The following is a 27,375-nucleotide window of genomic DNA, read 5'->3' as shown; positions in this document are numbered from 1 at the left end:
TTGGTGTAAATTTAATTGTTTGTTTAACCTAATTATTCCCCCCCCTTCGAAAATGTTCGTTGACTATGTTGAACGCACTTTTACCTTCAACCAATCATAATTTATTCAACTGATTCATCCAATCATACTTAATCACTCACTCACTCATGTCATATCAAGTTCTCACTCCCAGATTGGTTTTGTTTAAACTAGACCTAGTAAAATTGTACATAAAACAAACCTAAAAAATCCAGGTGACTCTGTGCAACAAAAAAAGCCTTCGAGTGATGGTCTAAGTTTTGGCCTTTAAGAACAGGCGGAAGTATAATATTGAGCCATTTTCAAAGATGAAAAAAGTCTGAATTCACAGCCAGGAACTAAGGAAGTTATAACATCAGATCTAGTTCTTCACAAAGAAGAAAGTCGTGCCGAATGTAGTCCCGCAGTTTACGTATACACACTTACCTTTCCCGAAATTATTATGAAGCTGCCCCTTTAAAGTTCAACAAACCGACAGTTGTCGAGGTTATCTTCTCTTTCAAGATAAAGACGAAAGGAAGAAAATGACAGGAGGAAGAAAATTGTGCTTACCTGTTGCTTGCATCCACGTGCGTGAAAGGTTGAATGTGATTTTAAATTAATACATCCAATGTATTCCACACTGAAATACATGGCAAAGGGATAAGACAGTAGAAAAGAGTTTGAGAACTGTGACATAGAAAGAAAAAGTTGTCTTCATGAAAAGTAGTCAAAGACTATACCCATTGTTGAGGATGATGTATATAATCCTGTTCAAGAGGAGATGATGTGGAGTACAACTTGACATTATGAAGACATGCGTCCTTCCTTGAGCGAGTCCCACCAATAACAACCTGGTTTAAAATGACCGAATTCCTACCTAAGTTTACTCTACTTTCTACACAATTTTTACCTAAGTTTTTTAATTTAAATGATTTGTTTACCCACCATCTTACACACGAAACCCATCTCTTTCCACTCATCTGATGTCTCGCTTACGTTTTTATCACACTTTTATTAAATTTATCAAAGATAATCTAAGCGAAATAGATGGTAATTTAGATGTTGTTTTTGTTTTTCTTAGCGTTTTCATGACTGTTTCAAATTTAAAAGTGTTGAATTTGTATATGTTTTTGTTGTGCGCTTGGTCGTCTATTGTTCAGGGCGCGCGGGTTACAATTTAAAAAGTATTGTCCTTGTTACTGTCCTTATCGACTGGCATTTCTGCTGCTTTCTATAAAGTCAAAATGTTCAGAACAATGGTGTCTTCGATCATGTGCTGTCACTTCCAGCTTCTCGCTTGAAGATTTGTTTGCTGTGTTACTTCATTGTAGAAGGCACAATATTGGTGTAAGGAATGCACTGCTCACTTCCAAATGTCCCCATTAGTTGAAAACCTGTTTCCTGTTTAATAGGAAATAACACTGTTCCTTTAACGTAGTTACGAATATTAAACTATAAAAGCTACAACATCACATAAGTATTTTGTATACACTTTAAAATGGTATCGTTTTACTAAACACTTGTTCAAGAATTGCTTCAGGTGAGGTACATCTAGTGAGGTACATCTAGTGAGGTATATCCAGTGAGGTATATCCAGTGAGGTATATCCATTGAGGCAGTGTGATGAGGTATATCCATTGAGGAACATTCCAGTGAGTTATATCCAGTGAGACACATCCTGTGAGGTATATCCAGTGAGTTATATCCATTGAAGTATGTCCAGTGAGTCATATCCAGTGAGTACTGAGTTATATCCAGTGAGTTATATCCATTGAGGTATGTCCTGTGAGTTATATTCAGTGAGTTATATTCAGTGAGTTATATCCAGTGAGTTATATCCACTGGGGTATATCCAGTGATGTACATCCAGTAAGATAATTGTATCCAGTGAGTCAGTTATATCCAGTGAGTTATATCCATTATGGTATATCCAGTGAGGTATATCCAGTGAGTTTTATCCACAGAAATATCCAGTGTAATTAAAATGTGTCACTGTCTTGAATCTATAGCAAAACAGTGCAAGCTATGTCCATTTGCGCTGTTAAAATCCATCGAATAATTCCTCATCGATTGTTCCATACGACTTTAAGTTAATGTTGATCTTAATTGTTCATTTACTTTGTAACCACTCGCTTTGGCACGCGTGTTGACGATGAATTGTGTTTCTTATGCAGTTATGTTTGACTGAACGGTCATTAAGTATTGGTTAAAAAAAAAACTATTAACAAACAGTTTATTAAACGAATTATTAGTTAAAACAATGTTACACATCAATCGAACCTCCCAAACGTTCACACTGCATATACCCACCCTTGTATTTTTATTCTACGTTGATACATAGGCCTACTTTTTGAAATTATTTATTATTTGAAACAAAATCTGATTTTGACGCTAAGAACTCTAAGAAAAGAATGTGAACTCGATCACTGTACTCTTCAAGCACCAAATGGAAAGAAGACAAGAAAAGAAGTTTCCGTTGTAGAAGTGGGAGGAAAATCCCAGAAAATGAATCCGTGGCAAACCCAAGCAGTCAGACTGAAAGCCTATCCACGTAGTGCCCCTGGCGTGATTCGAACCAAGGTCCTAGAGATGGAAGGCGAGCAAAGATATCACTACGCCAACCTGACAGCCCTTCTCATCTTCTCATCGGGTTGGTAGATTAAAGGGCATAGAAGCTTTTAAAGACCTCTTACTAGCCCCATGTTTCGGCACCACAGAGACCAGTCCAGAACCTTGCACAATTCAAATTACCATTCTTGGTAATAAATGTACTTTCCAAGAGCTGTATAAACTTATTTATTTATTCGTTTACGAAATAATGAATATTATTTTCTGTTTTATTTAATTATTAGCGTATACTGTTTTCACTGACACAATCCATTCACATTGTCATCCTTCACTTCATACAAGTTTTATTTTATTAGTTTATTTAAATAAAAAATAAATAACATTATTTTGTAAACCTAGTGTTTTATCCGTGTAAATGGTTTTGGGTGTTGTACCATGTGCTGTAATTAATGATTGTCATAGCGATACGGTAGTCATGTTGCCCCTATTGTTCAAAGCGTTCCTTTCACGCCCTTAGATGTTCACTGTTTGTATGCATACAAAATGTGTTCTCCTTAGGCATAAGTATCCTGAGCTGTTTCCATGTGACAAGTGCGCCCTCGACGTGACGTTCCGTGTCGATAACAAAACATTGCGGTTGCGATGACTCAATGGCTATGAAGAGTTGTAAATCTTACACATCGTGTCCTCTATGCCTTAGCCAACATTAACACAAGAATAATTAACTGCTCACTTCATTAAAGTTGTGACCATGAAGTTGAAGCTAACAGTATTTCAACATTGCAAACCAATTATGTACACCAACTTAGCACCAACTTAGCACCAACTTTTAAGTATTAAAATACTAGACTCAAATACTAGATTCAAAACGTGTACATAATAATGTGTCCGCTCTTCTGGTTTTTGACACACAAGCAATATTTCCTTTGTCTAGCATGTTTAACTCCACTCAACAGTTGGATAAGCAATTGATAAAGTCACATTAATGTTTGTTAGTCATCTTTTCTCTTCAGGGTGTGGTTGCATTTACAAGATCACTTCTGGGCGTGGAAAAATACATACTCTCATTGATGATTTCTTGGCTGTATTTGAGTGGCATCCGCGTTCACATTGATGTTCATAGATGTTTTTGGTGGGCGTGGTTAAATGTCGCGTCCTTATTGATGCCTCTCCACGGTGTGACGAAAAACCCATACATGGGTGTGGTCGATTCGACGCTGATGTTGGAGATATCTTTGTTGGGCGTGGTGTCATAGCCTGAAGATTTTTGACATTTTGATCGGTGATCTGGGTCAATTAATGTTTATGGTGTATCATTAAGCAACTAATGATAATCTCGTCGCATGTTGAGTCTCTAAGTATGCGAGGACTCAATTTAGTCCAAAGCTGCGCTTAAGCGTTTGCAATGCGATGCATTTGCTGTTGTAACTTGCGTGAATGTTTGTTTTGGAGTTTTATGTTTGGTGGACATTTATTTATTTACCTAAATTTTATTTAAGCATTATTTAATTAAATTAGTTAACTCAAGTTCCATTTTATAACTTTTTAGCATCCTATACAAAATATGCATCCATCGCCCATCCATTAATTCACATCACATGCTGTTTAAATCACCACTCCTCATTTATTAAATTAATTAACTATTAATTAATTTAATAACTGCATACAGTTAATTAAATTACTACATTTTGCTTTTGAAAGAACAAAGTTCAATGCAGGGCTCTTCCAAAGTAGTGGTCGTGACAGAGTTTATTACTCTCCTCCATCGTTGCCGTTTCCATGTGTCTCCCTGGCCCACAAGTATTATTTTAACCTATGTGTCTCTTGTTTGACACGGGCATTTCTAAAGCGTACCATCTAATGTGTATAGTATCCTTTATTCCGTTGGCGCACACACTTAACAACATGATTCGATAATGCTGGGGATTCGGAAATGAATGGAAGAAACAGGGTAGCAGAGAAAGAGAATCTGAATTGAAGAAGAAAATAGATTGTGCACCATCTATTTTCTGTCTTAATTCAAATCCATCAAGATGGGTTTTACATGCACAGAAGAGGATCTGTGCTTTGAGGGCAGCCCATTAGATACCTCTTGAATAAAAAGGGAGGACACTGATACCTTGGGTTGAAAAGTTGACCAGAGAACATTACTGGAAGAAGTAGAAAACGAATGATTGTATTAACATCTACATACAAATTTACTACATTTTATGACCTTTACTAAAAGTACCCACACAGTGCATGGTATCCTTAGGGCGAACAACTATTTTCACTCTTACTAAATGGATGTGGCAACTGACAGGTGCACACAACTTACCTTTGTGAGACAGGTATTTATTTCTTCACCAATAAAGATATTATGAACTTAGATGGTGGGTATAGCTGGGGATATAGTGAAATGGCAGCCCAAGGAAACTGAGGGTCTTACACCGACCGGTGAGGACAAGAGACATGGATAAAAAAGGGAAGTGTCTCATGAATAAAAGAAAAAATTAGTAAACAAACAAATAATTTGCACCATATACCACAGCTACTTAATTACACGCTTGATAAACTTGATGTTGATATGTTACTTACAAAAAAATAACAATAATCGTACTCACACTGCAAAATATACAATACACATAAAACATCACCAGAATGGGAGACAACTGTGTGTACCCATACAAAATAATATACACTTACCATGGGAATTGGTTATCCATGACAGCAAAATCTATGTTTTTCTTATTTTTATAAACGTCTCTTCTCTTCTCTATATCTATAGATAGAGTAGTGAAGAAACGATTGTAAGATAAGAAAAATAAGATATGACGAAACTGTCTCTTATGAGAGATATTGGATGAGAAAAGAAAATCCCTCCAAGGGGGAGGGTGGAGAAAAGAATTAAAAGTATATAATACAATAATTTGCACCCTAGACTTCACTTACTCATTACATGCCAATACTGACATACTTGTACCTTATTAACTACCTATAACACACGCATGTTACCCATAAAATAATACTGTTTGTACTCAGAGCACACCTAAGATAGTACTATAATGTAAGACATAACAAGTATGCCCTGTGACACTGGTAAACATACCCATGACAAAACTGGTTGTCATGGCACTGTAAACATACCCATACATGTATGTACATGTACAACAACTTACCTTAAGTTGATTGACCCTGACAAAACAGGTTGTCATGAAAGTACATCTTAGACAGACAAAAGAAAGGATTTCCAAATGAGATGACAGCCGAAAAGAAACTGTTTGGTGTCCCATATCAATATGTTAGGACAAGAGACAATGGGATGAAAGGAAAAGTGTCCAAATTGGGGAAACAATTAAAAGGCCTAACAATAAGCACCATAGACTACACTTAGGCCCTACCAATATCATGCTTATACTGATATTTTTATACCTTATTAACTACTTACATAAACTAACCGTTAAATTATACTGTTTTATACCAAGAGCTCACCTAAGATATAACCAGAATGTAAGACAACAAGTTATAACAAACAATCTGACACTGTAAACACCCACACATGTACATAAACTTACCTCGTTGACCCTGACAAAACAGGTTGTCATGAAAGTGTCTCTTGGGAAATTATTTCCAAGATGAGATGACAGCCAAAAGAAAATGTCTCGTATCTCACATCAAAAGGTTAAGGGTACGTAGAGACATTATGAGATGAATGGAAAAGTGTACAAATCGGGGAAAAATATAAAAGGCCCAATAATTTGCACCCTAGACTACACATAGGCCCTACCCATATCATGCTAATACTGATATACTTGTACCTTATTAACTATTTACACAAACTATATTTTAAATTAATTATACCGTTTTATACCAAGAGCTCATTTAAGATATTACCAGAGTGTAAGACATAACAAGTTGTAAACATCTCTGACACTAACACCATGTACAGAAACTTACCTCGTTGACCCTGACAAAACAGGTTGTCATGAAAGTGTCTCTTAGAGAGACAGAAGAAAGTATTTTCTAGATGAGATGACAGCCCAAAGAAACTGTCTCGTATCTCACATCAATATGTTAAGGACAAGAGACATATGGGATGAAGGTAAAAGTGTCCAAATTGGGGGAAAATATAAACGGCTCGATAATTTGCACCATAGCTTACTTAGTTACCATGCATATTGATATGCTTTACCTTCTAAACTACTTACAAAAACATAGCTACACAACTTAAAACGTTTATATACTCAGAGCACTCCTATGATCTTACCACAATATAAGACATAACAAGTTGTAAATCTTTCTGACACATGTAAACATACCCATACATGTACACAAACTTACCTGGAGTTTGTTATATATCCATGACAAAAGCAAATTGTCATGCGGGAGTGCATCTTAGACAAAGATATTCAGAGAAGAGACATTTTAAGACAAAGGAAATATCGCTTTCCAAGATGAAATGACAGCCCCCCAAAACTGTCTCGTCACTGTTTTCGTCAATGGGATACTGGGTTCACAAAGACTAGATGGTGGCAAATACGTACACGAAGAAATTTCAAAGTAAGAACCAACACAAGAAAGATGATGTGGTTTTTATGAATCCACGATGAGGCAGCACGAGCTTGAGTGTAACGACATCAGAAGAGGAAAACGAGGGGGAAATTACTTCAAAGCAAGACTTTGAAAGAAGTAGTGTGAGAAGAGAAACAAAGAATAAACTAAAAACTGTAAGCCTACTTTTTTAAAAATTTACTTCATAACTCTAATTTTTGCTGTGTTTTTTTGGCAAACATTCATCCCTCTCCAGGGAGGCTACACAATCATCCACTTGTTATCTCAATCATTCACTATACTCTGCAAGCCTAAGAATGCTTTAATTTACTAATATTTTCTTTTTAAAAGCAAACATTCATTTCTCTCCAGGAGGATATACGTTCATCCAGTGTTATCTCATCCATTATTCACTCTATACAACTTGGAACTTGAGTTACTATTTTGCTAAGCACCCAGTAAGTTGTTTAACTCCTCCCTTTTACTATTCTCTAATTTAAAAAAAAAAAAACTTAAACTTTTAAGTTACTAAAGCTCTCATATAGGGGCATTTATTTATATTTAAAGTCTAGTGTGTTTAATTCAATGTTTGAATGATTGTTTGGGTCAGTAATGTTGGTGTTGAGTTTTTGCCATTGCATCGCATTGCGTATAAACAAACCGAAATGTTCCAAAGTCAGCTTTCTTTATAGTCATTTGAAGTTGGGCAATTCAAAAGACCCTTAATCCTGTTATGTGCGTTGACGATCAATGCAGTTTTCCTCTTTTTCTCGTCTCCATTGAAAATTGTATTACTATTTCTTTTGTTGATGCGCTGAATGACATCATCAGTTCCGAGAGAAGTGTTGCTTTGCTGGATGCTGGCATTGTTCAGTTCGTGGTTCAACAGGTGTGTGCACTGGGAGTTCAGCAATAGCAGAGTAGGGATACCACATTCCAATTCAGGCTATTTATGGCTACAAATGTTGTTTGTTTTTGTACGAAGATTATGTTTTTTGTTTTTAACTCGAACGTGACCAATACACGCACTTGTTAAAAATGTACATTATATTACTGTAATAATGGTCTAATGGTATTAAAACACCAACACAGTTTTCAAAACACGTTTTAGGTGAGGTTTGAAATAATATACCCTTTTAAAATTTGTCATCCTTTGACATATCTGTTTAGACATCATTCTTTCGAAACCTGTCTCAATACATAATGTATTGCTTTCCTATTTGAACCAAAGATAAGTTTTAATTGGCAGTTCATACATTAACTTTACTTCGAAACCTTGCAAAATGAGCACCAATTATTTTCATCGGCACAAAGAATTTTCGTTTGGTGCTTTTATTTTCGAGAAAACAGCTATTTGCTAAACAAGTATTGTTTTCAAGAGCATTCGTTCACCTTTACCCAACGAACCTTGGGCATAAATAAAAGTACAGTTTGGGATGAATTTTCTAGTGAATCTGTGTACACACAACATTTTAAAAGAGTTTTGACGAAATAAACTTCAACAAAGCTAAACATAAACATTGTTGTCCTCGAAGAATTGCAGTAAAAAAAAATCTCTGTATTCATGAGAGTTGTTCGCCCTACTGAGTATTGGTGGGTTCTAAAAAGAACCGTTTTTTGTGTTGACTCATTGACTCACCCCCTCCTGGTCAGGCTTGACCTTGCCTTGAACACGACACAAGAATCCATCCAGGACAACAATATATTCCACATTCTGGGAGAAGTAAAACTGTCTCTCTTGTTGCACAAATTTAAAGTTTCAGTACAACATTCACGTCAAGCAACAGTCAAAGTCTTTGCTCGCAGACGGTCTCACCATATCGAACAACAGCGACGTCGTCACTTACAAGCGGTTGGCGGAAGGCACCTTTGGCATGTTTGGGCGAAAGGGTGAGATGGCGTAGCATTTTCACTTCCGAAATTCATCCTTTTTACTCGTCCAGTTCCAGCTTCAGACAGTTTACAGTTGGTCTATATCATTTAAGGCGTCCACTTTAGTCCATGGCGTGACAAAATTTGGCAAAATTTTGAAACATTTCCGTAAATTGGACAGCAAAATATGAAGGAGTCGCAAGGTTGTTATGTCCGTTCTAGAGAAATTAACACAATTTGCCTTGTGGACCGTTTACTCATAATTATATTTCTACGCGAAGTGTTTAATTGTTGAGAAAATTTGAACAAAATTACATTTTTACCAAAAAAGAATATTATTTTCTTCAAAAGTATCAAAAATAAAATGATTTGGGAAAACTTCACTTTGTTTGCCCATCGTTTTCCAATGTTTACTCAGCAAAGGCGCATTATTTTCTCCAGTGCGCGGAAGGATTTTAGTGTTCTACGGTCGCGGAAATGTTGTCCGTGAAACTTTGAGCGTAAAAGCACATAGCTTAATTGGATGAGTTAGGGCGGGGAGGGGGTCTGGTATTGGCACCGGGGGTGCACGTAACATAAGTGACGTAACCAAGGGGGGGGGGGGGGGTAGTCGGGGCAACTAACCAACTTGGGGTGATATTCTACAACATTCATTTGCCAGGTGTTTAATCTCTTGCGTGTGACAAGATGGTTGGGGGTTCGGGCGTGTATTTTTTACTAGTTTATTCAACTAACCGTCTAGCTGAAGGGTCGAAAAACGAACTAACACATTAAGCGTCAGTCATCCTCGGTATTATAGTCGCATCTGTCACTCATGACACCGGGATTTGATTCCCCGCTGGGGAGTATATTTTTAACTAGTTTATTCAACAAACCGTCTAGCTAAAGGGTCATAAAACAAACTATCACTTCAAACGTCAGTCATCCTCGGTAGTACCTCTGACTGTCACTCAGGAGACCGGGGTTCGATTCCCCGTCGGGGAGTGTATTTTTGTCTAGTTTATTCAACAAACCTTCTAGCTGAGTGTTCTTAGAGTAAACTATGACTTTAAACGTCAGTCATCCTCGGTAGTATAGTGGTAAGTATCTCTGACTGTCACTCAGGAGACCGGGTTTCGATTCCCCGCCGGGGAGTGTATTTTTGTCTAGTTTATTCAACAAACTTTCTAGCAAACTGTTCTTAGAATAAACTATGACTTTAAAGGTCAGTCATCCTCGGTAGTAATCCTCGGTAGTATAGTATCTCTGACTGTCACTCAGGAGACCGGGGTTCGATTCCCCGCCGGGGAGGGTAAATATTTGTGTTTTGTCTTCATCAAACCATCTAGCTGAATTGGTCTAAAAACAAACTACCACTTCAAGCTACCACTACCAAACATAATATGTATCATGACGACAGTGTCATGGTGCCTCCATCTTGGTCATGCTCTTCAAGTAACAATAATGTATTTTAATAATAATCATATTTTTGCATAGGAACCAGACTATTTTCTTGTTCCAGCCTCGGTTTGGTGACAATGATAACAATTGGGAAATTCAAGATGGCTACACCATGATAAAGGTCTATAACCAACAAGCATCACTTATCCTATTTGATTAATCACTGCAAGAGTTCCAATCCAACCCACTGGATTTTTCATGGACAAACGAGCACAATATCCTCAGGAATAAATGTCACACAGAATGCCAATTAATTATGTTTACATGTATATCATTTATTGCTGCCAGGCTAATACAATAAATTAACCCCAGTTTGGACATAACGGGACTGACCTTTAAAAGAAACAAAATAATAATAATTATTCATTTTTTCCAAATGAAACTACATCATTAAGGCTAAGTGAAAGAATTTTTTAAAGAAATGACATTTCTAAGTACAAGCCTGCTGCCACCTAGTGACTGAAGAGGTCTCCAACACTAACATGATGTATCGTCAATCTTCATAATGTTCACATCCTTAATGAACCAACTAATATCTTAATATATTAATGGATTTTACAGAAGAACATCTATGATTCACTTTAGAGAAGTTTGGGTTAAAAACAATACTAATAATAAGCCAAAATGTTTGAAGTATATTTCAATAACAGTAGTTTGTCATAATACATTTATTTTGCAAAAATTATTAAGCTTACCAACTTCAATTATTAAAAACAGCTACTTATTTTGCCTGTCTCTCTGGTAAAACAGTACATTCATCGGTTTTGACCCCAAAGTTCTTTGTGGATAAAGTCAACTTCAAGAAGTGACTATAGCTAGAGTAAACTTGCTGGTACAACCTTATACAAATGTCTTTTGGTAGGAGTGTTGGATCTGAGAAGAGCACACTCTTTACAGAGCCAATATTCCTCCCCAAAAATATTTACACGTAGTATCTGGAAGTTTACTAGTAATAGTTACTTCTTATTTTCCACACCATGCAAAGCTTCAATCAAAACTTAACATAAACTTTGAAAGTTTCCAAAGAGGCACCAATTAAAGGTTAAGGGCTTCATTTCAGACAAAAAGACAACAAAATGTGGCAGCTTCATAATCGGTTCCTGCGAGATTAAGGCCGGATGATGCATCTAGGTTACGCTTACGATTTACAAAAGTGACTTTAATTTTTATATTTATTGAGAAGGTACAGCATTGGACCCTGGTGTCGTTCATGTTAACAAAAACCACTTCAATATACACTTGGAGTACACATAATGAAAACTGAACCACAAAATATCAAACACTAATGAATTAAACTGTACATTGCGAGAGTGAACAAAAGGAATCTCGAGAGTGTGTTTTGGATCAAACTGTGACACACTTCAATTTCTACTTCCAAAATTAAAATGCCTGGAAGAAACAACTCTTCTTAGTACAAATATTTTTGATTAGAAATCTTTTGCATGACTTTGTTTGGCCAAACTGATCGGAATCAAAATACTCTTCATGCAGAAGTTGATAAATATAAGGCAATTTCCATAAAATGTACTACTTGAGCTGTGTGCAAATTGAACATGCATGCTAGTAAAAGTTTGGGTGTTCTTTTGTAAAAGTATAATTTAACAGGAAACAAGGTATAATGACCCTATGACCACATTGGTCCAATGCTATACCTTCTTGTTTTAATGTGATAATAATAAAAAATTCCTTCCTACTCCCAGAGAGCAAATAGTTCTGCATTTCTTGCTTATTACTTGCGCAGGTTTCTAGTTTCGGACAAACGTCTTCCCGCTGGATAAAAAAGAGAAAATAAAAGCGAACAAATTAGACTAATTATTTACATCAAATTTATAGAACACTTGGGTAGAGGTGATTTTTTTTTATAAAAGTATCTTAACACGCTTAGCTTTATTGTGTACAAGCTCACAGCCACACTCATGCGTACACGTTTTGTTACAAGACACCAAATGAACAACAGATAAATATTGAGTAAATCTTTGCAGATCTTGTATTGGACAAACTCAAAGACTTTTAATTCATCATTGACACAGCTATTGTATTGTTTTCTGTTGTTTTCATAAAAGTGATGAACAAAATGTGTATCGGTGGCTGTGCAAACAAGTATTACTCGATTGAGCCAATTCAATGTATTGAGCGAATAGAAAATAAGAATTTTGAATTTCCGTTCATTGACAAATTAATGGGAAGTAGAAAAAGACAATATATGATTTCAATGATGTCAATAGTTAGGCAATCTCATCCAATAGGTGTACAATATCTTACAAACTTTCTTACTGATTCTTAGTTTTTCTAGTGTTGTTACTAAAGGCATTGTTAAAGAAACACAAAACATACCTCATTGTTTTCTTTTCTTTTGATGAGTGCTCTGGTCGTGCCCTGTTGAGGACTTTCAGAAAATCTGAGGTGCGTGCTCGCATACGAGTGTGGATGTAGGCCTGGCACAGGAAAAACAAATATTCTTTTCAGTAAGACCATTATAACATGAAGTAAAGTTGGTAGACGTACAGTAAGGTTTTGATAGTATAGACCATTATAATGGGGTGACCATCTTGATTTTACCTCATTCAACTTAATGAAAAGAAAAATAGTCTGGTTCCTTTTCGTACAATAAATATTAGCATGTGTTACTGTAGTTGGATACAAGGAACATGACCAAGATGGTTGCAGTATGATACAGGTCTATAAGGCAGTTTGAGAATCATTTCACTTGCAAGTAATGTGGTTATTGGTTATGAACAAACAAATCAGTTTTTATCCCCCAAAACTTGAGCCTGAGTACTCTCAGTAATATCTCTCTGAAATAAGACAAACATTTCTAATGGATGGTTCAAGTATAAATCTGTTTCAATGGGATTAAAACATTCAAAGGCCCTTTTCAAAACCACAGCTTTGGCTTTGGATTCGGCTTCAGGCTCCGTCCTCTCGTCTGAAGTCCTGGGCACGGACGAAAAGCTCGCGCAAAATTGTCAAAACAACCGCAGAGCCAAGCTAGCCTGAGCCATAGCCGAAGCCGTGGTTTCGAAAAGGGCCAAACTGTTCTTAAAACCAAAGGTAAACTTTGCCATTCAGACAAAGAGAGAGGTACATTTTGTGAGTGTAACTTACCTTGGAACACTTGATGTGGTAGTGAAGGTAGTCTCGGAAGAGATGGATCAAGTTAATAGTGTTATCACGGGTATTACGGTTGGTGTGACGTGGCTCCAAAACTACAAATAAAACAGACATGGGGTACGATTAATATCAAACAAATATAGGATTCAAGTGATTGATTGTCGCAGAATATAATTAAATCTGGAGTAATCCATTTCACAGGGGCGAAACCAAGCTAAATGGAAAAGCCAGACTTAAAAATGGCATTTGAGGTAACCAGAAATGAAACCCACACTCTGCTGATCAGAAACACCAGAGCTTGGGTCAGATGTTCTTATCCACTCAACCGCGCCACACTACGCTGCACCACAGCCGCCACTAGAAGCTATCAAGCAGCATTGAGTGTAGACTGGTCCCCTGTCTATATTCGCGAGACAGGTATTGGCTTTATATGTATACACATGACCATCAGATTTAACTGCAAATATCAAGCAACATGAAGGCCATGTGAAATGTATCTGGGGTCAAAGGTGAATATGGACTTCGGCCAAAAGACACTTCTCTGGTGTAATTCAAGCCTGAAAGTGTGACGCCAGAGTGTGGTGAGACTATAAAGCAAGGAGAGTACAGCACAACTTACCAAATGTGATGTATCCGATGTTATCTCCGATTGCTGCGTCTGTACCTGCAAGTTCCTGAGGAGGTTCCTTGTGGCTGAAGAGAACCTGGGGGGCATTCTGGCTACCTCGTCGACCCTCCTTGAACTCCTACCAAAGGTTCATTCAAAAAGAGTAGGTGAGTATTAAGTGTGAGTACACTTGGAGGGTTTTTGTTGTTACATTTGTCACATTTTCTTGTACACATTGTGGTTCATATATGTATAGACATGCTGCGAGGGGTCTGCATCTATACAGGTGATTGTATATGCCTTTCTTTGACATTACTGTTGAAAGATCCATGCCTGGTCAAGCATTTTTTTTACCAGAATCAAAGCACCTAATTGTTGCTGATTTGAAATTGTCTTTTGCACTAGTTGAAATTGGATAATAGGCAATTAATTTGGCTCAGATCAAGATATACATGTAATCACAGGTACAGTTTATGTTTTACGGTTGTAATGTTTGGCAACTGCCTCTCTGTAATCTGCCTCTCTGTTTTAATTTCTTTCCATTTGACCGTTCTGTAACACACCCGTTTGTGTGTTGGTTGACATTTGGCCTTGTAGACGGTAAGCTGTTTGCACCAGCTAATTCTATCATTTATATGATGAAACTTTTTGAACTTTTGACAAGTTGGTTGGGCCTGGTAGCTGCTGAAAGCAGTATTTGAACTGATAGAGGATAAAATGCAGTTTGAAGTCACTTTACCTGCATAAAGACTTTGCCAAAAACGACATCATCATCGTCCTTAAAGACTGTGCTGAACACAACCGTGACACGATCCATCTCAGCAGAAACATACCTGAAAAGAAAACAAAAAAATAATAAATTTGCCAATGTATATTTTGATTGTGTGGCCGAGCAATTAGTGCATTGGGTTTAACGTCTAATGTAAAGATAAGCAGAGTGTGGGTTCTAGTCCTGGTCATAACACTAGTGTCCTTGAACAAAACACTTAACAGGTTGATGTGGCCCAATCTGCGGCCAACCAGGCTAGAAACACAACTGTAAACCTCTTCTATTACTGACATGTGTACTGGGTTCTTTTACCAGCATGACACTTTAACAGTAAGGTCCCATGACTTTATGCCCCATCCAAGGCACAAATCACTTGTAGTTTTAAGTGTCTTTCTCAAGGAGACTTAGTACCTGAGGGAGAAAATTCAACTGAAATTGAAAAAAGAGATCATACAAATAAACTTACATGGTCTCGTCATCTCGATACTTGATTACTGCCCTCTCTTGGCCAGAGATTTCCTTCTCCTGGAAGTCAAAGTATTTCTCGAAGACCGAAGCGAAGCAATTGCGCTTCAACAGCGCCCCCTTTGCTGCAAAAGCAGCAACATCTTCAGGCAGGTTGTCCAGGTCATAAAGAAGGGAGACGTTGTAGCCATCCTCTGTGTCAATGATCAGACCTTCGTACTCTCTCTGAAGCAACTGTTTGAAGGAAAAAAGAAATATTGATTCGTGTGGAAGGTGTCCACAATTGTCAACCACCTTTGCACAACAAAATGTTGTAGCAAAAGTGCACGTTGAGTAGTCAACATTAGCAGCGTTTTTTCTCAGTACATCCCTCCAAGGGGTTAGTGACAAGAGGTATTGATACAGTGCACTGTAAGCCTGGGCGACTAATGAAATTTCCTACTCGACTAGCTGCCTCTCAAACAGTGGCGACTTCAACACCAGTCGTGACTAATTTCTAATTCCCAAGACGCATTGCAGCATATTGCTTCAGCAGGCGCAAAAGAGTAAAATTCACGCTGAAACGATTGAAGGATTGTGTCACTGATGTCTGCTGGTGTTCTGTAAGTAAATAATGTTGTCGTGAAAAGTTGTGAGCGACACAAATGGTTCACCAAGCAGGAAGTTGTGACTATTTTTGAAGTAGACTTTACAGCATGATTAACTGAGTTGAAAAGCAGTAGTCAAGACTTGACTAACCAATCAATAGTACCAGGCTCTGCGCTCTGCCCTTGGTATCAAGGCTTTAGGAGACCTCATGTGGATAATAAATCTGCTTACCTCATCTGCTCCATGTTTTTGAAGGTCCTGGTAGAACTTGAGAGAAATGCTGATCCTCAACTTAGTTTTCTGCCCTTCAAAATTTGATATGTGGTATGTGACTCCATCATAATCTGATGCATAAAAAACATTGCATAATTACATACATGTACATACGTACATTTGTTGGTAAGTATAGTTTGAATATAAGTCTGTGTATACATCTACATCTAAAACAATGATAATACTTGTCATAGCCTTTTCAACATCTATACAAGGTGAGAAGACAATGAAGACATTTCATTTTCGGAAGTGGGAGGAAAACCCCAGAGAATTGTTCCAGGGAAAACCCACAAAGTCAAGTAGGGACTGAAAAACCCAATCCACATAGTGCCTACATAATCCATAGGATTCGAACCTGGGTCCCCAGAGGTGGAAGGCGAGGCAAGACACCACTACGCCAACCTGACTTTGCAACAATTCTTAGTTTCACACTCACCTGCCATGATGATGTCAGTGCTGTCTGCCTTACCCCTGTAAAATTAATGACAACAACATTTTGTTAAACAATTATCTTTGTATTACTAAAGTACAAGTTAATAACAACTTGTTGTAATGTAGGCCTATATAGCGCTAGTAACAGTTAGAATATCTGAATCAAATATTACTTTGGTTTAAGCTCCACTGCAATTTGTTTAATCATTGAAAAAAAATAATAAGTTAGGCGTTATTTTGCATAAAACTTATTTGCAATGACAATGTGCTAATATTATTATCAGTAACAATAATTATTTAATTATAAATAATGTTATTATTAAATAATTTGTTTAAAAGGCATGTTGATTTGACCTATTTTTGAAGAGGTCTTACATTGTCATTGTTACTCCATCACTCAACTCAAATTCAAATACCAAGTCCAAGGTTTTGCCAATTAGATTAATAACTAATTTCATTATTTCACTTTCTATGCCTTAACTTCTTTCTATGTCTATGAATGTGAATCACAAACAATTCGATTTTGAATATAACATGGATAACTTTCCGTATGGCGCCACCACTTTTTCACTCATTTTTACAAAAAAGGGATATATCAATCAGGTAAATTAGATACTATATTATTTTATTTCGAATGAAAAAGTGGTGGCGCCATACGGAAACTTTTCCTATAACATTGTCATTAATTAACCAGTTTCAATTCTTAAAAAAACATTACAATAAATTATCAAATTATCAATACAGCAACGCCATTGATTGAATAATGATTGTGTAGAATGTCATGACCGTACTGTCATTCTAAAGTTGTAATTAGCCAATGTTACATCTTCCATATAATATAGGCTGTAGAAACAATTTGGGTCCATAATTTGAGTCTCCATAATTTGAATGCTGCCATAAATGAAACGATAAAACTTATTGAAAATAATCACCTTGTCAATTCAGTTTTTATCACGTATTTAGTGCAACAGTCATAACCAAAAAACTTACCCAGCTTTAGCATTCTCAAATTTGGTTAGCAATGTTTCCTCTAATATTCTGTTCTTTATTTCCAGTAGAATCATCTTTGGTTATGTGATGAGGTTTCCCTGTCAAAGTAGAAAAATTAGATGTGACAATTTTCCCGTCTTTTGAGGAAAACTTCCCGGGACCTGTTTGCACCACTCCCCACGACTACCGGAAGGAGGAAATGATTTGACATGGACGACTTCAACAAAAAGAGGGCGTGCTTCAAACGTCGCCCTTTTCGAAATCACGGCTTCGACTGTGAGTTAGGCTTCAGGTTTTAGATTTGCACTGTGTATGTGTTTCAAAAACAAAATTGTGCAAGCTTTGCATTGGGTTGGTCCTTGCTCTATACTATGGTTAAGGAATAATCACAACTTTATTTTACCCATACACCGATTGTTAGTTTCAGTAGTTTCATGAGCTCTGCGAAAAATTAGATTACTCTCACAGGTGGGATTCGCACCCGCGAAACAAAAAGTCATAATTAATTTATTTTATTAAAACTTTTTAGAACTTACACAAAGTAAGTTGTGACTTTAAGCACCTCATTTTGGCGCCCTATAAATATTCTTCATTATTATTATTATTTTAAACTGAATAATGCTAACTAAAAAAATCATCCCAACTTCAATATTTAGCGGCCGCTAATTATTGCTTATACAGCTGTGAAAAGACCTGCCTCCCTAAACGATTGCACCGACCCTGTGCACCGACACACACACACGCCCCCTAAATCGTGGTTGACCTTTGTGCCACCTGCCACTTAACCCAGCCAACTGTGTCCGTTGTTTACATTATTACCGAACCTGTTGATTTCCTGTACACTCTCACAGTACTGTTGTACATGTACAGTAATACAGAGCAAGTTCAGCATGATGTTTGTTTTATCAGAGTTTGCACACCCGGCAATAATGTTCTGCAAGTAAACGTACACAAACGTCTTTTGCTTATCAACAGTGCTCAGCTGAAAAACTGGTCTAGGCATGGTTCATCAGGGACTCCAGTAGGCCTGCTAAACTTGAACCACCAGCTAAAGTTTTGGTTGTACACCCAGCAATTGGGAAAAGTTTACACAACGATCGAAGTTGTTGGCCTGGTTGTTGTACTGCTCTTTTACCTCCATGATTGTATCAACCACAAGTACAATACACCGATCATAATCTGCCCACTCGAAGGTCGAGTGTCGAGCTATTAATGTTTCGCTGTACACTGATTATTACTCCCAATCAATGATTGCAATAAAGCCACAAGAGTGAACTCCAACCCTGTGATACGAGGAGCTCTCTGAGCCTGGGGCTAATGGGAGGAACATGGCTGAGACAGAGCAACAAGGTGCCCGGTTAGATCCAAGAATAAAGGTAATTGGTTACTTATAAGTTTATAACATACTGTACAGGTGTCTATTTAATTGCTGGAATCAAAACGAAATAGTAACCCTACAACTGTACGTGTGTTTTAAAGTTTCTTATTTTCCATTTGTTTGCCAACTTTTAATAATTCACTTTATTCACTAGACATGAATGCTAGAACACCAATATTGGGGAACCATACCCTTACAAGCCTTGCTTCTGTATGGGTCCCCCACAGTTTCACGAATGTCAATGCTTATTATTCATTTAATTAATCTTATCAAACAACTATTTATTTCTTAATTTCCAACTTACATTGCCTATGATTTGATACTGACTGTGATTTTGAAACTGTGGAATTTAACTGATTGATTGATTGATTGATTGATTATTATTTGGGTTTGTGAATAAGTATTTTTGTCGGGAAAGGAATAATGGGTTATAAAAAAACGCTTTGCATAAGTTTTTATTTCAATTAATTTAATTAATACAAGTCGTAGGCCCGTCATTTTCAGGCGCGTTGTATTTTTTGTTTAAAACATCAGTTAAGTTTTGGAAAATATAGTACAAAATCATGTTGACATGGTAACAGTGCATGATGACTATTTAGTTGTCGTCATATCCTGCTTGATCAAGCTGATTGTTTTACTCACAGAATTATTGGGGAAATGGTTCACACACTGCGGAAGTCTATAAAGAATATCCACATTATCATAGGCATCTGAAAGTACTCAGTTGTATAGTGCAACACATTTAGGATGGTTTTTCGTTCTTTAATTATTTTTCTTGCATAATTATTCGATGACAACAATGAGCCCAACTTTTCACAGGTTTGTTATTTTATATGTTGGGATACACCAAGTGATGATACTGGTCTTTGACAATAATTACCACACAAAAAAATGTAGACCAACCTCTAAAGACTTCCCTGATTATTACAAAACCTAGTCACACATGTGCTTATTCTATGAACAGTTTTTACTGTTTCGATTGCAAGGAATTGCTGAATTTTAACTTTGAAAATTGCCCCAAGAATTAACAACGTTCATTGAGCGGACAAAAGGTTCATGATCTTAATCAGTCAAATTCACACCGATAGCTGTAACCCTTCCTCCATGCTGGTACCAAGCTGAACTTAGTTTTGTAGAAATTAAAGTGGTTTAGATGTGCGAGAATATTGACAAGATGCAGATTGTGTTAAGTAAAGTTGCACCTAGAACAATGCAGCATTGTTCCAACTGGTTTAGTCCAAGCTGAACTTAAAAAAAAAAACACCGATTTTTAAAAACTTTCAAACCCCCGCCTAACGTGCATCTAACTATAGGTCAGGGATGACGAACAAACAAATCGTTGATTATAAGGGTTGCTCCCCCATTGTCAATGTCACAACGTAATGTTAATTTTTGGCAATCGAAACTTGTGGTTTGAGTGAATGACCTCTCTGTAATAAAAACCATTGTTTTAGAATTGATAGCAATAATTATCTAGACAGGAATTTCCGACTTAGACTGTCAGCAGACCGAGGCCAAACTGCACTAGACTCGGTAGAGTGGCATGCACAGGGCATTGACAACAAAACCCCGGGTTTGATCAAATCCGCCATCTTGATTAGGTGCAGAAAGTTTGGGTACCCGGTCCGGGCCAGCAGATAATGGTTGCCACAAAAAAGAAAAAAAAAGAAAAAAAAAAATGATCTTGATAAAATAAGACTCAGACCCCTTCCACTGACGTCCCACGCAACCCATCTGCAATTTGTTATTTTACCCATTAGGCCTAATCTCCATAATTTCGATTATTCGGTGAGGGAGCTACCACTGTGGCAGTAAAATTACATTATGGTTTTATTTCTGTGTTTAGGGTGAGCTAGATAAATTGAACAGCACCTCGGAAGAGATTAACAGTCTGGAGAAGGAACTGGATGTGAGTGTTTTAAAGAAAGAAGAACCACATACAGATTATGACACGGAATTGCTTGATGATCTTTCATTGTGCGCAAAATTATACCCCGATGATCATTTTACTTCCATGTGCCGAAATAACGGGAGAACTTTATGAAATTAACAAAAAAAATTTACATTCGTTTCCCCCAAAAAAGAATACCTGCCTAATGAACTATACTGCAGAGTATTATTAAAACAAAAAAATCCTAAATGTTTTGATTTTTTTTCTCTACAACATTGTCTTCACTTTTGTTTGACCATAACTATATGAAAATTACAGGATGCCAGACAACAGTTTCGGGTAACTTTGACGGAGTCATCTTACAAGTTGAACGAAGCGGCCAAGCGATGTGGCAAGGCCGTAAAAAAAGCCAAGTCGTATCATGAAGCTCGAATAAAGGCACATAAGGTAGGAGGGTTATAGTGAACATGTCAATCGGTACTACTGTATGATTTCCGGTGATATGACCTACATTTCGGCAGGCTGTAACATAAGAAAGATTCACACATGTTCCACTATTTTATTTCATTGTCAATTAAGCACAATATTTGTTTTCTATCTTCCAACAAATATTCCAATCTGAAAACTCACTTAATGATTAAAAATCCGCCAGTGAAACATTTCAGTCTGAAATGAAGCCGAGAAACCATTTGGACACCCACCATGTAATATTTTGATCATTTCGATTGCTATTATTCAAATTAAGCCTTATATAAACAATCTGGGCAATTACAAATACATAAGGCCCTAACTCAAAATATTTCTAAGCTTAAAAGACACAAATGCAAATAAAAAAAGAGGGACCATCCTCTCTATTTGCGAGTCGGGCGCCACAACCTTTCGGTAACACCTTTGGTAGCTTGAAAGGTATATAGGCTTGTCAAAACAACTATTGCTTGAAGAGCAGCTTTATACTATTTTATGGAGAAACTATTTGTTTGATATTGTAATGATGAAGGCACAAGAGAAGGTGCAAGAGGCAGCACACAAGTACCAAAGAGCTGTTGGGATGTTCCAAGCAGCCAAAGAGACGATCACGATCGCTGAGGAAACATCAATGCAGGGAAGAAAGAAACGAGAGTTCGACTCGGCCCTGCAGGAGATGCTCAACCATGCCACACTCAAGGTTGGTTGTGTTCTAAGTGTAGCAACTAACGAAAACAAGAAAGGAAACTTTTTATATTAGTGCCCTTTCCATAACTTTTTAAATTTCGCGGTTTGTGGTCTTAACTGTATATTGGCTGGTCCATTTTGTGGTTTATGTTTTTAGAAATCTTTTATGCTCGTGTTTTTTTTGCTCTTGTTTGCAGCTATTTTTAATGTGTACAGCGCCTTGGGGTCCAGTCATGGATGTAAGGTGCTTTATAAGGGTTGTTTATTATTATTATTATTATAATTATTTCAAAATAATTAAGAACTCACTTTTGATCTTTTGATTTCTTGTCGAAGCGAAAGCTCAGTCTGTCATTCAGTAAGGAGAGGGACAGCGAGTTTCACGACATCTATAAATGTCTCAAACAAATAATTGCTGGCTTTACGGCACACTGTAACGGCGCCGATAACCATCGTGTTCAGCTTGAGGGGGAAAAATTGGGTGCACCATTTTTACTAGGAGTACTTTTAGCCAATATTTCCGTTTGCCCCTATTAAAGCCCCATTTCGGCGCCCTTTTAAAGCCTATTTCCGGCGCCTTTTTTATGCAATTATTTATAAAGATAATCTGGCGTAAAAACAAATCTGCCATAAATAAGAAATAAACAAATTACATCTACCCTCACATATTCCCCTGTGTGAAGAGAAGCAGTTGTAGCTGAGTGTTATGCCCAATGATACAAGTGTCATGACCGGGAATCGAACCCACACCCCGAGGAGTCACCAGACAGAGTCCAATGCACTAAAGTCACATTGATATGAACTAGTTTTTTAATAGCTGGAATTGGTCGTTTCAAAATTCATTTTACGCACTGCACCCAAAAAGTTTCTTGGTGTTTGTTTTTGTGTACCAGCTCAACTCAGCCGAGCATGAGAAGCTTCGAGGAGAGAAGGAGCATGCGCAGTTGTCGCAGGCATACGAAAGGTCACAGGTCAAAGTTGAGCAGCTGGGGAAGAAACTTCGCAAGAGCATCGGAAAGTCAGCGTAAGTATATATGCATCTGGAAAATATATCTGAAGTTATGAACCAAATCCGCAAGGGCAAAGCAAGTATAATGGCAAAGGTCTCCATCAGTATCAAGGCATGGCCTTAAAACCAATTAGGGTATGGCTTGATGATTAGATGACATACAAGGTTCATGGTCACGTACAGCTTACAAGTAGTTTCGGTAAAACTGCAGCCAGAGATACAGTCGGTACCGCCCCCTCCCCCCGCAACTTTGCTAAATGTGGATAGGTTCCATGTTCTTGTGAAAATACCGTGATTATAAATATGATTTCTCAGCAGGTTGACACTGTATCTGCATTCATCTGAAACTTCCACAAGTTCCTTTATTATATCTTTCTTTATAATTTTGCCTCAAATCAGCATTACTTTTACAAAACCCAATCTACGAACCTGCCTTTAGGCCAAATAAAATATTTAAAAAACATCTTTAGCGTCCTGCCTTTTTGGAAAAAGGAAGGAAGAACCCCCCGTTTTTTTTTACTGGCCGCCTGACCGGCTCGGCTATTTTCCAAAATTTATTTGATTTCGTCTGAGATCGTTAAAATGTATCTTAACTTTTTTTTGGAAAAGAGAAGGGAAAGAGAAGGGAAACAAAATGGCGGCTTCTTAAATAATATATTCCTTTTCCAGAGCATACTACGATCTGAGAGACGCCTTCTACTCCCGCCTAGAAAACCTAAAAGACTCGGTGGATAAACTTCAGAAGATGCTAGCCAAGAGCAAGAAGCGGTACCGGGAGGCACTACGGAACCTCGAGATGATCTCGGAAGACATTCACCACAGCAGACGGCAACATTCGGATGCTGCTCCAACCTTACAGGAGAGAAGTTCAGGGGTTGGGGCTGAAAGTGATCAGATCGGACCCAAAAGAGGGAGCGATCAGGACGAAGAAGAAGAGGGGAATTTGGAAAAAGGTAAAGCTTTGAACGTGTGGGAGAGGGATAATTTAAAGGCACCGGACACTATTACTAATACTCAAAATAGTTGTTGACTTATCTTGGTGTTGCATGAATGCACAACTCGGCATGAATATCAAACACAATGTTTGTTGGTTTGGTGCCTAAACACCATCGAAATGAAATAACCAAACATGGGAGAAAAATCAAATGGTCCTCAATGGGAAATGTGTTCTAAGATTTGCGATAAGTTTATCTTTAACTTGCGGTTCTGAAAAAAACAACAACAGCTGACTAGCACGTTCTGCTGTAGTCGTTTTTAAGAATGCTCTCCCACCAGCAAGTGTTTTTTTGTACATCAGAAATGCCACAGTCGTCTTTTCAATGAGGATTTTGTTGTTCTTTTTTAATCAATTCTAAAAAGGGAATCCTTAAAATAAAATCAGGAATTGTTCAAGGATAGCAAATTTATACTACGGAAAATAATTGCCTCCCGTCAATGCAACTTTCCACCCATCTGTGTAATTGTTTTTTTCTGATTTATTCCAGTGGCCGACCTCGACACCAACGAAAACTCGATTCGTACACACTCCTTCTCTAATCCACCACAAGGAGGAAACTCATTTCGTTCAGCATCTTTCTCTAACTCGAATCGTACATCATCCTTCTCTGATCCAGGAGGAAACTCGATTCGCTCATCCTCATTCTCTTATTCGTTTCGTACATCATCCTTCTCTAGCCCCATAGCATCAGGAGGAATCGATGAAGCTGAAGATCCGACCTCCTCGTACTCGACCTCCCCCGAGGATGACGTGCCCCAGTCCCCCTTACTGACCGAGCACGGTCTGCCAACCCTACGCCGAGAAGATAGCATGAACGACCCAGACTTCTACAGCTCAGAGAAAGCCATTGCCAAACTGCCCGGCTTACTTCCAGAGGACCAAGAACTGATCGAGGCAACTTGCAGAGGATACAAATCTTTCGATGCTGAACTGACCGAAGAGGAGGTGACAGTGCTACGGAAAGGCGCATCAGGACCCCCGGTAATCGTGGTCGAATCCCCGGAGGGAGTCATAGGCGAGCCGGTGGAAGACGAAATTGAAGAAGTTGAAGTTTACGAACCGGAAGAAATCGAAATGTCCGAGTTGCAAAATGTTGAAAGCGATTCAAACGAGGGTGGTGACTTTTCCGTGGCGGAAAGCAGTGTTGAAGTCATAACCATTGAGCAGGAGACACGACTTAATGGTGTCATTGATGACATATCACCTGAGCAAAGCGAGGGCGAAATATCCGATGAGGAAAATGCTGGCCAAGATACACCTACAGAAAAACACTCTGCTGTAAACTCAGAGCCGGTCTCTCTCGACGAATCTCACATCAGTGTTGTCAACAACCAAGAAGATCAGGACGACCATAGAAAGCATAGAAAGAGAGCACCATCAGTAGGAGTTAAGAAACAAATCCAAGAAGATTTTGATTTTTCAGATCCCCTACCGACAAGTCCAATTCAGCAAATTCAAGCATCTGAACTAGAAAGGCCTGGTTCCCCTGCTCTTTTCCGCTACCGCGCAGACAAACACACAGAGGACGTCCACGAACCAGACGATACGATGGCGATTAACACATCACTACCCATGATTCCAGTCGATGACGTAGTTATAACATCAGCCAATGAGAATCAGAATTGTGATGAAGCCGAATGTTGAAGCAGCCGGTAGTGAATAAAAAATCAACACAGATTTTCAAACTTGTGATTTATATTCTGATGACAAACTTATCTACTCTGCGGTAATAGAGTTTAGCAAGACAAAGAATATACTCTACCCAGAAAGTAGATAATAATATACACATGGTGTTACCGTAAATACATTGATACCTCACCATGCATTGCCTCCAATCCCATTGACAAACTTATAATTAATATTGCTGTTTTGTAGCTCTGCTGATACACAAACCTTTCTAACATTTCATGTTCGGAAATAAGAGTGTTAATGAATAGCCTGGACCAGCGTGGGTCGAGGTGGTATGGGCCTGATATTAAGTTTGACAGTTCACCCACAATATGCTGCTGGAATGGCCATTGTCTGCCCAAAGATTAACAATAATAAGCAAAATTACCTTATGATGATTATGTGTTGATGTATTTATTATAATTAATTAATCAACCAAACATTTATACTATAACAATTGTTTTAATACCAATTACTTAATATCATGTGGTACCATACATGTCATTACATAAATTAATTAATATCACATTATTTTGACACATTTGGACGAAACCTAAAACTAAATTGACACTATTCTTACTAGTACATAGTCATCAAGTGATGTCATCATGACGTTTTGGTCAAATGATAACCATAGAGGTGGGGTTATCATGGAGATAGAACAATCGATACCAAAGGTATACTCTCAGATAGTTATGAGTTTAGAGTTAAAGATTGTAAACAATTTTAAAACAATTTGAACTCGTCCGTAAACAAACTTAACAGCATGCACTACGTCAGTACAAACTGCACGAAATAATTATGAATACAGTTTCGTCTACAATGGCAAACTATTAAGGGAATGTACAACATTCACGTCTGTGATAAAAGACTCAACAATTTACGTGGGAAATGTCATCAAAATGTGCATGCAACACTTACAAAAAAACGTAATTTCTTCATTAAAAAAGAACAACTAACATTGCAAGGACTAAGAAATCTCAGGATGGCATGGTCTGTATACATTGGTCATTATTACAAATAAGAGAACGTCTGATTTGAAATAATGATAATTTGTAGAGTTTAATACTTCATCAAATGCCATTGCCGAAACAGTTAACAGTATTTGTGATTGGATGGATATGGGCCTCTGCTGGGTTATACTTTATAACCAACGAACTTTCAAATTGACTTTTGTATGTTTTAGATAATTACAAATATTTATGCAAGGTGTATTTAACCGATAGCCCTTTGACCAATTATATCACGTTAAACAAAGCTAAATATTGAACTTACCAGATTGATAATAAAAAATGTGCTGTTACTCAAGGATTCCAAGAAATTAAAATGTTCATAATTTATAATTCAGTTTGAATTACACTGTTTATATAATATTGCATATACATTTAATCTTACAAATGAAATTATTTCCGATCTTAGCGTTTTTATCAAATCATTTATATTTAATAAAAATTAAACAACCTATACATTATATCCGGCAAGATTGTTCTGTGTCATCATTATTGCAATCAAATGGTGCAGAAATCAAAGGTTTATTTGCCTTCAGGGGAAGACTTTCACGGCAAGTGTTTCACGGCAAGTATAACCATAAATACCACTTTCAGTAAATTTTGCATCTGAAGTCCACCCCCCCCC

At 37.5% G+C, this 27,375-nt stretch overlaps 2 protein-coding genes across 4 annotated transcripts; one reads left to right on the top strand and one right to left on the bottom strand.

Annotated features, from left to right (window-relative positions):
* Positions 1-10,664: 10,664 nt before the first annotated feature.
* On the bottom strand, positions 10,665-17,849 carry LOC139949311 (actin-related protein 2/3 complex subunit 2-like). Its single transcript, XM_071947731.1, has 9 exons — positions 17,646-17,849; positions 16,660-16,694; positions 16,182-16,294; positions 15,364-15,596; positions 14,868-14,961; positions 14,141-14,267; positions 13,516-13,616; positions 12,745-12,845; positions 10,665-12,180 (listed from the first exon to the last, which is right to left on the bottom strand). Exons 1-9 carry the CDS (start codon positions 17,717-17,719, stop codon positions 12,156-12,158), a joined length of 903 nt encoding a protein of 300 aa, XP_071803832.1. The 5' UTR covers positions 17,720-17,849; the 3' UTR covers positions 10,665-12,155.
* A 630-nt stretch (positions 17,850-18,479) lies between these two features.
* On the top strand, positions 18,480-27,373 carry LOC139949310 (uncharacterized). Of its 3 annotated transcripts, none has more exons than XM_071947727.1 (8): positions 18,480-18,666; positions 18,908-19,021; positions 20,870-20,932; positions 21,233-21,361; positions 21,912-22,079; positions 22,960-23,090; positions 23,745-24,028; positions 24,560-27,373. In XM_071947727.1, exons 2-8 carry the CDS (start codon positions 18,974-18,976, stop codon positions 25,714-25,716), a joined length of 1,980 nt encoding a protein of 659 aa, XP_071803828.1. In that variant the 5' UTR covers positions 18,480-18,666; positions 18,908-18,973; the 3' UTR covers positions 25,717-27,373. The 3 variants fall into 3 exon arrangements, with proteins under 3 accessions (XP_071803828.1, XP_071803830.1, XP_071803829.1); XM_071947729.1 differs by having other exon boundaries at positions 18,491-18,585; XM_071947728.1 differs by having other exon boundaries at positions 18,491-18,591.
* Positions 27,374-27,375: the final 2 nt, after the last annotated feature.

This window comes from Asterias amurensis, chromosome 16 (genome assembly GCF_032118995.1).
Source record: "Asterias amurensis chromosome 16, ASM3211899v1".
Lineage (NCBI taxonomy): Eukaryota > Metazoa > Echinodermata > Asteroidea > Forcipulatida > Asteriidae > Asterias > Asterias amurensis.
The sequence above is the reverse complement of the archived record's forward strand: the minus strand, read 5'-3'. Positions and strand labels throughout refer to the sequence as shown.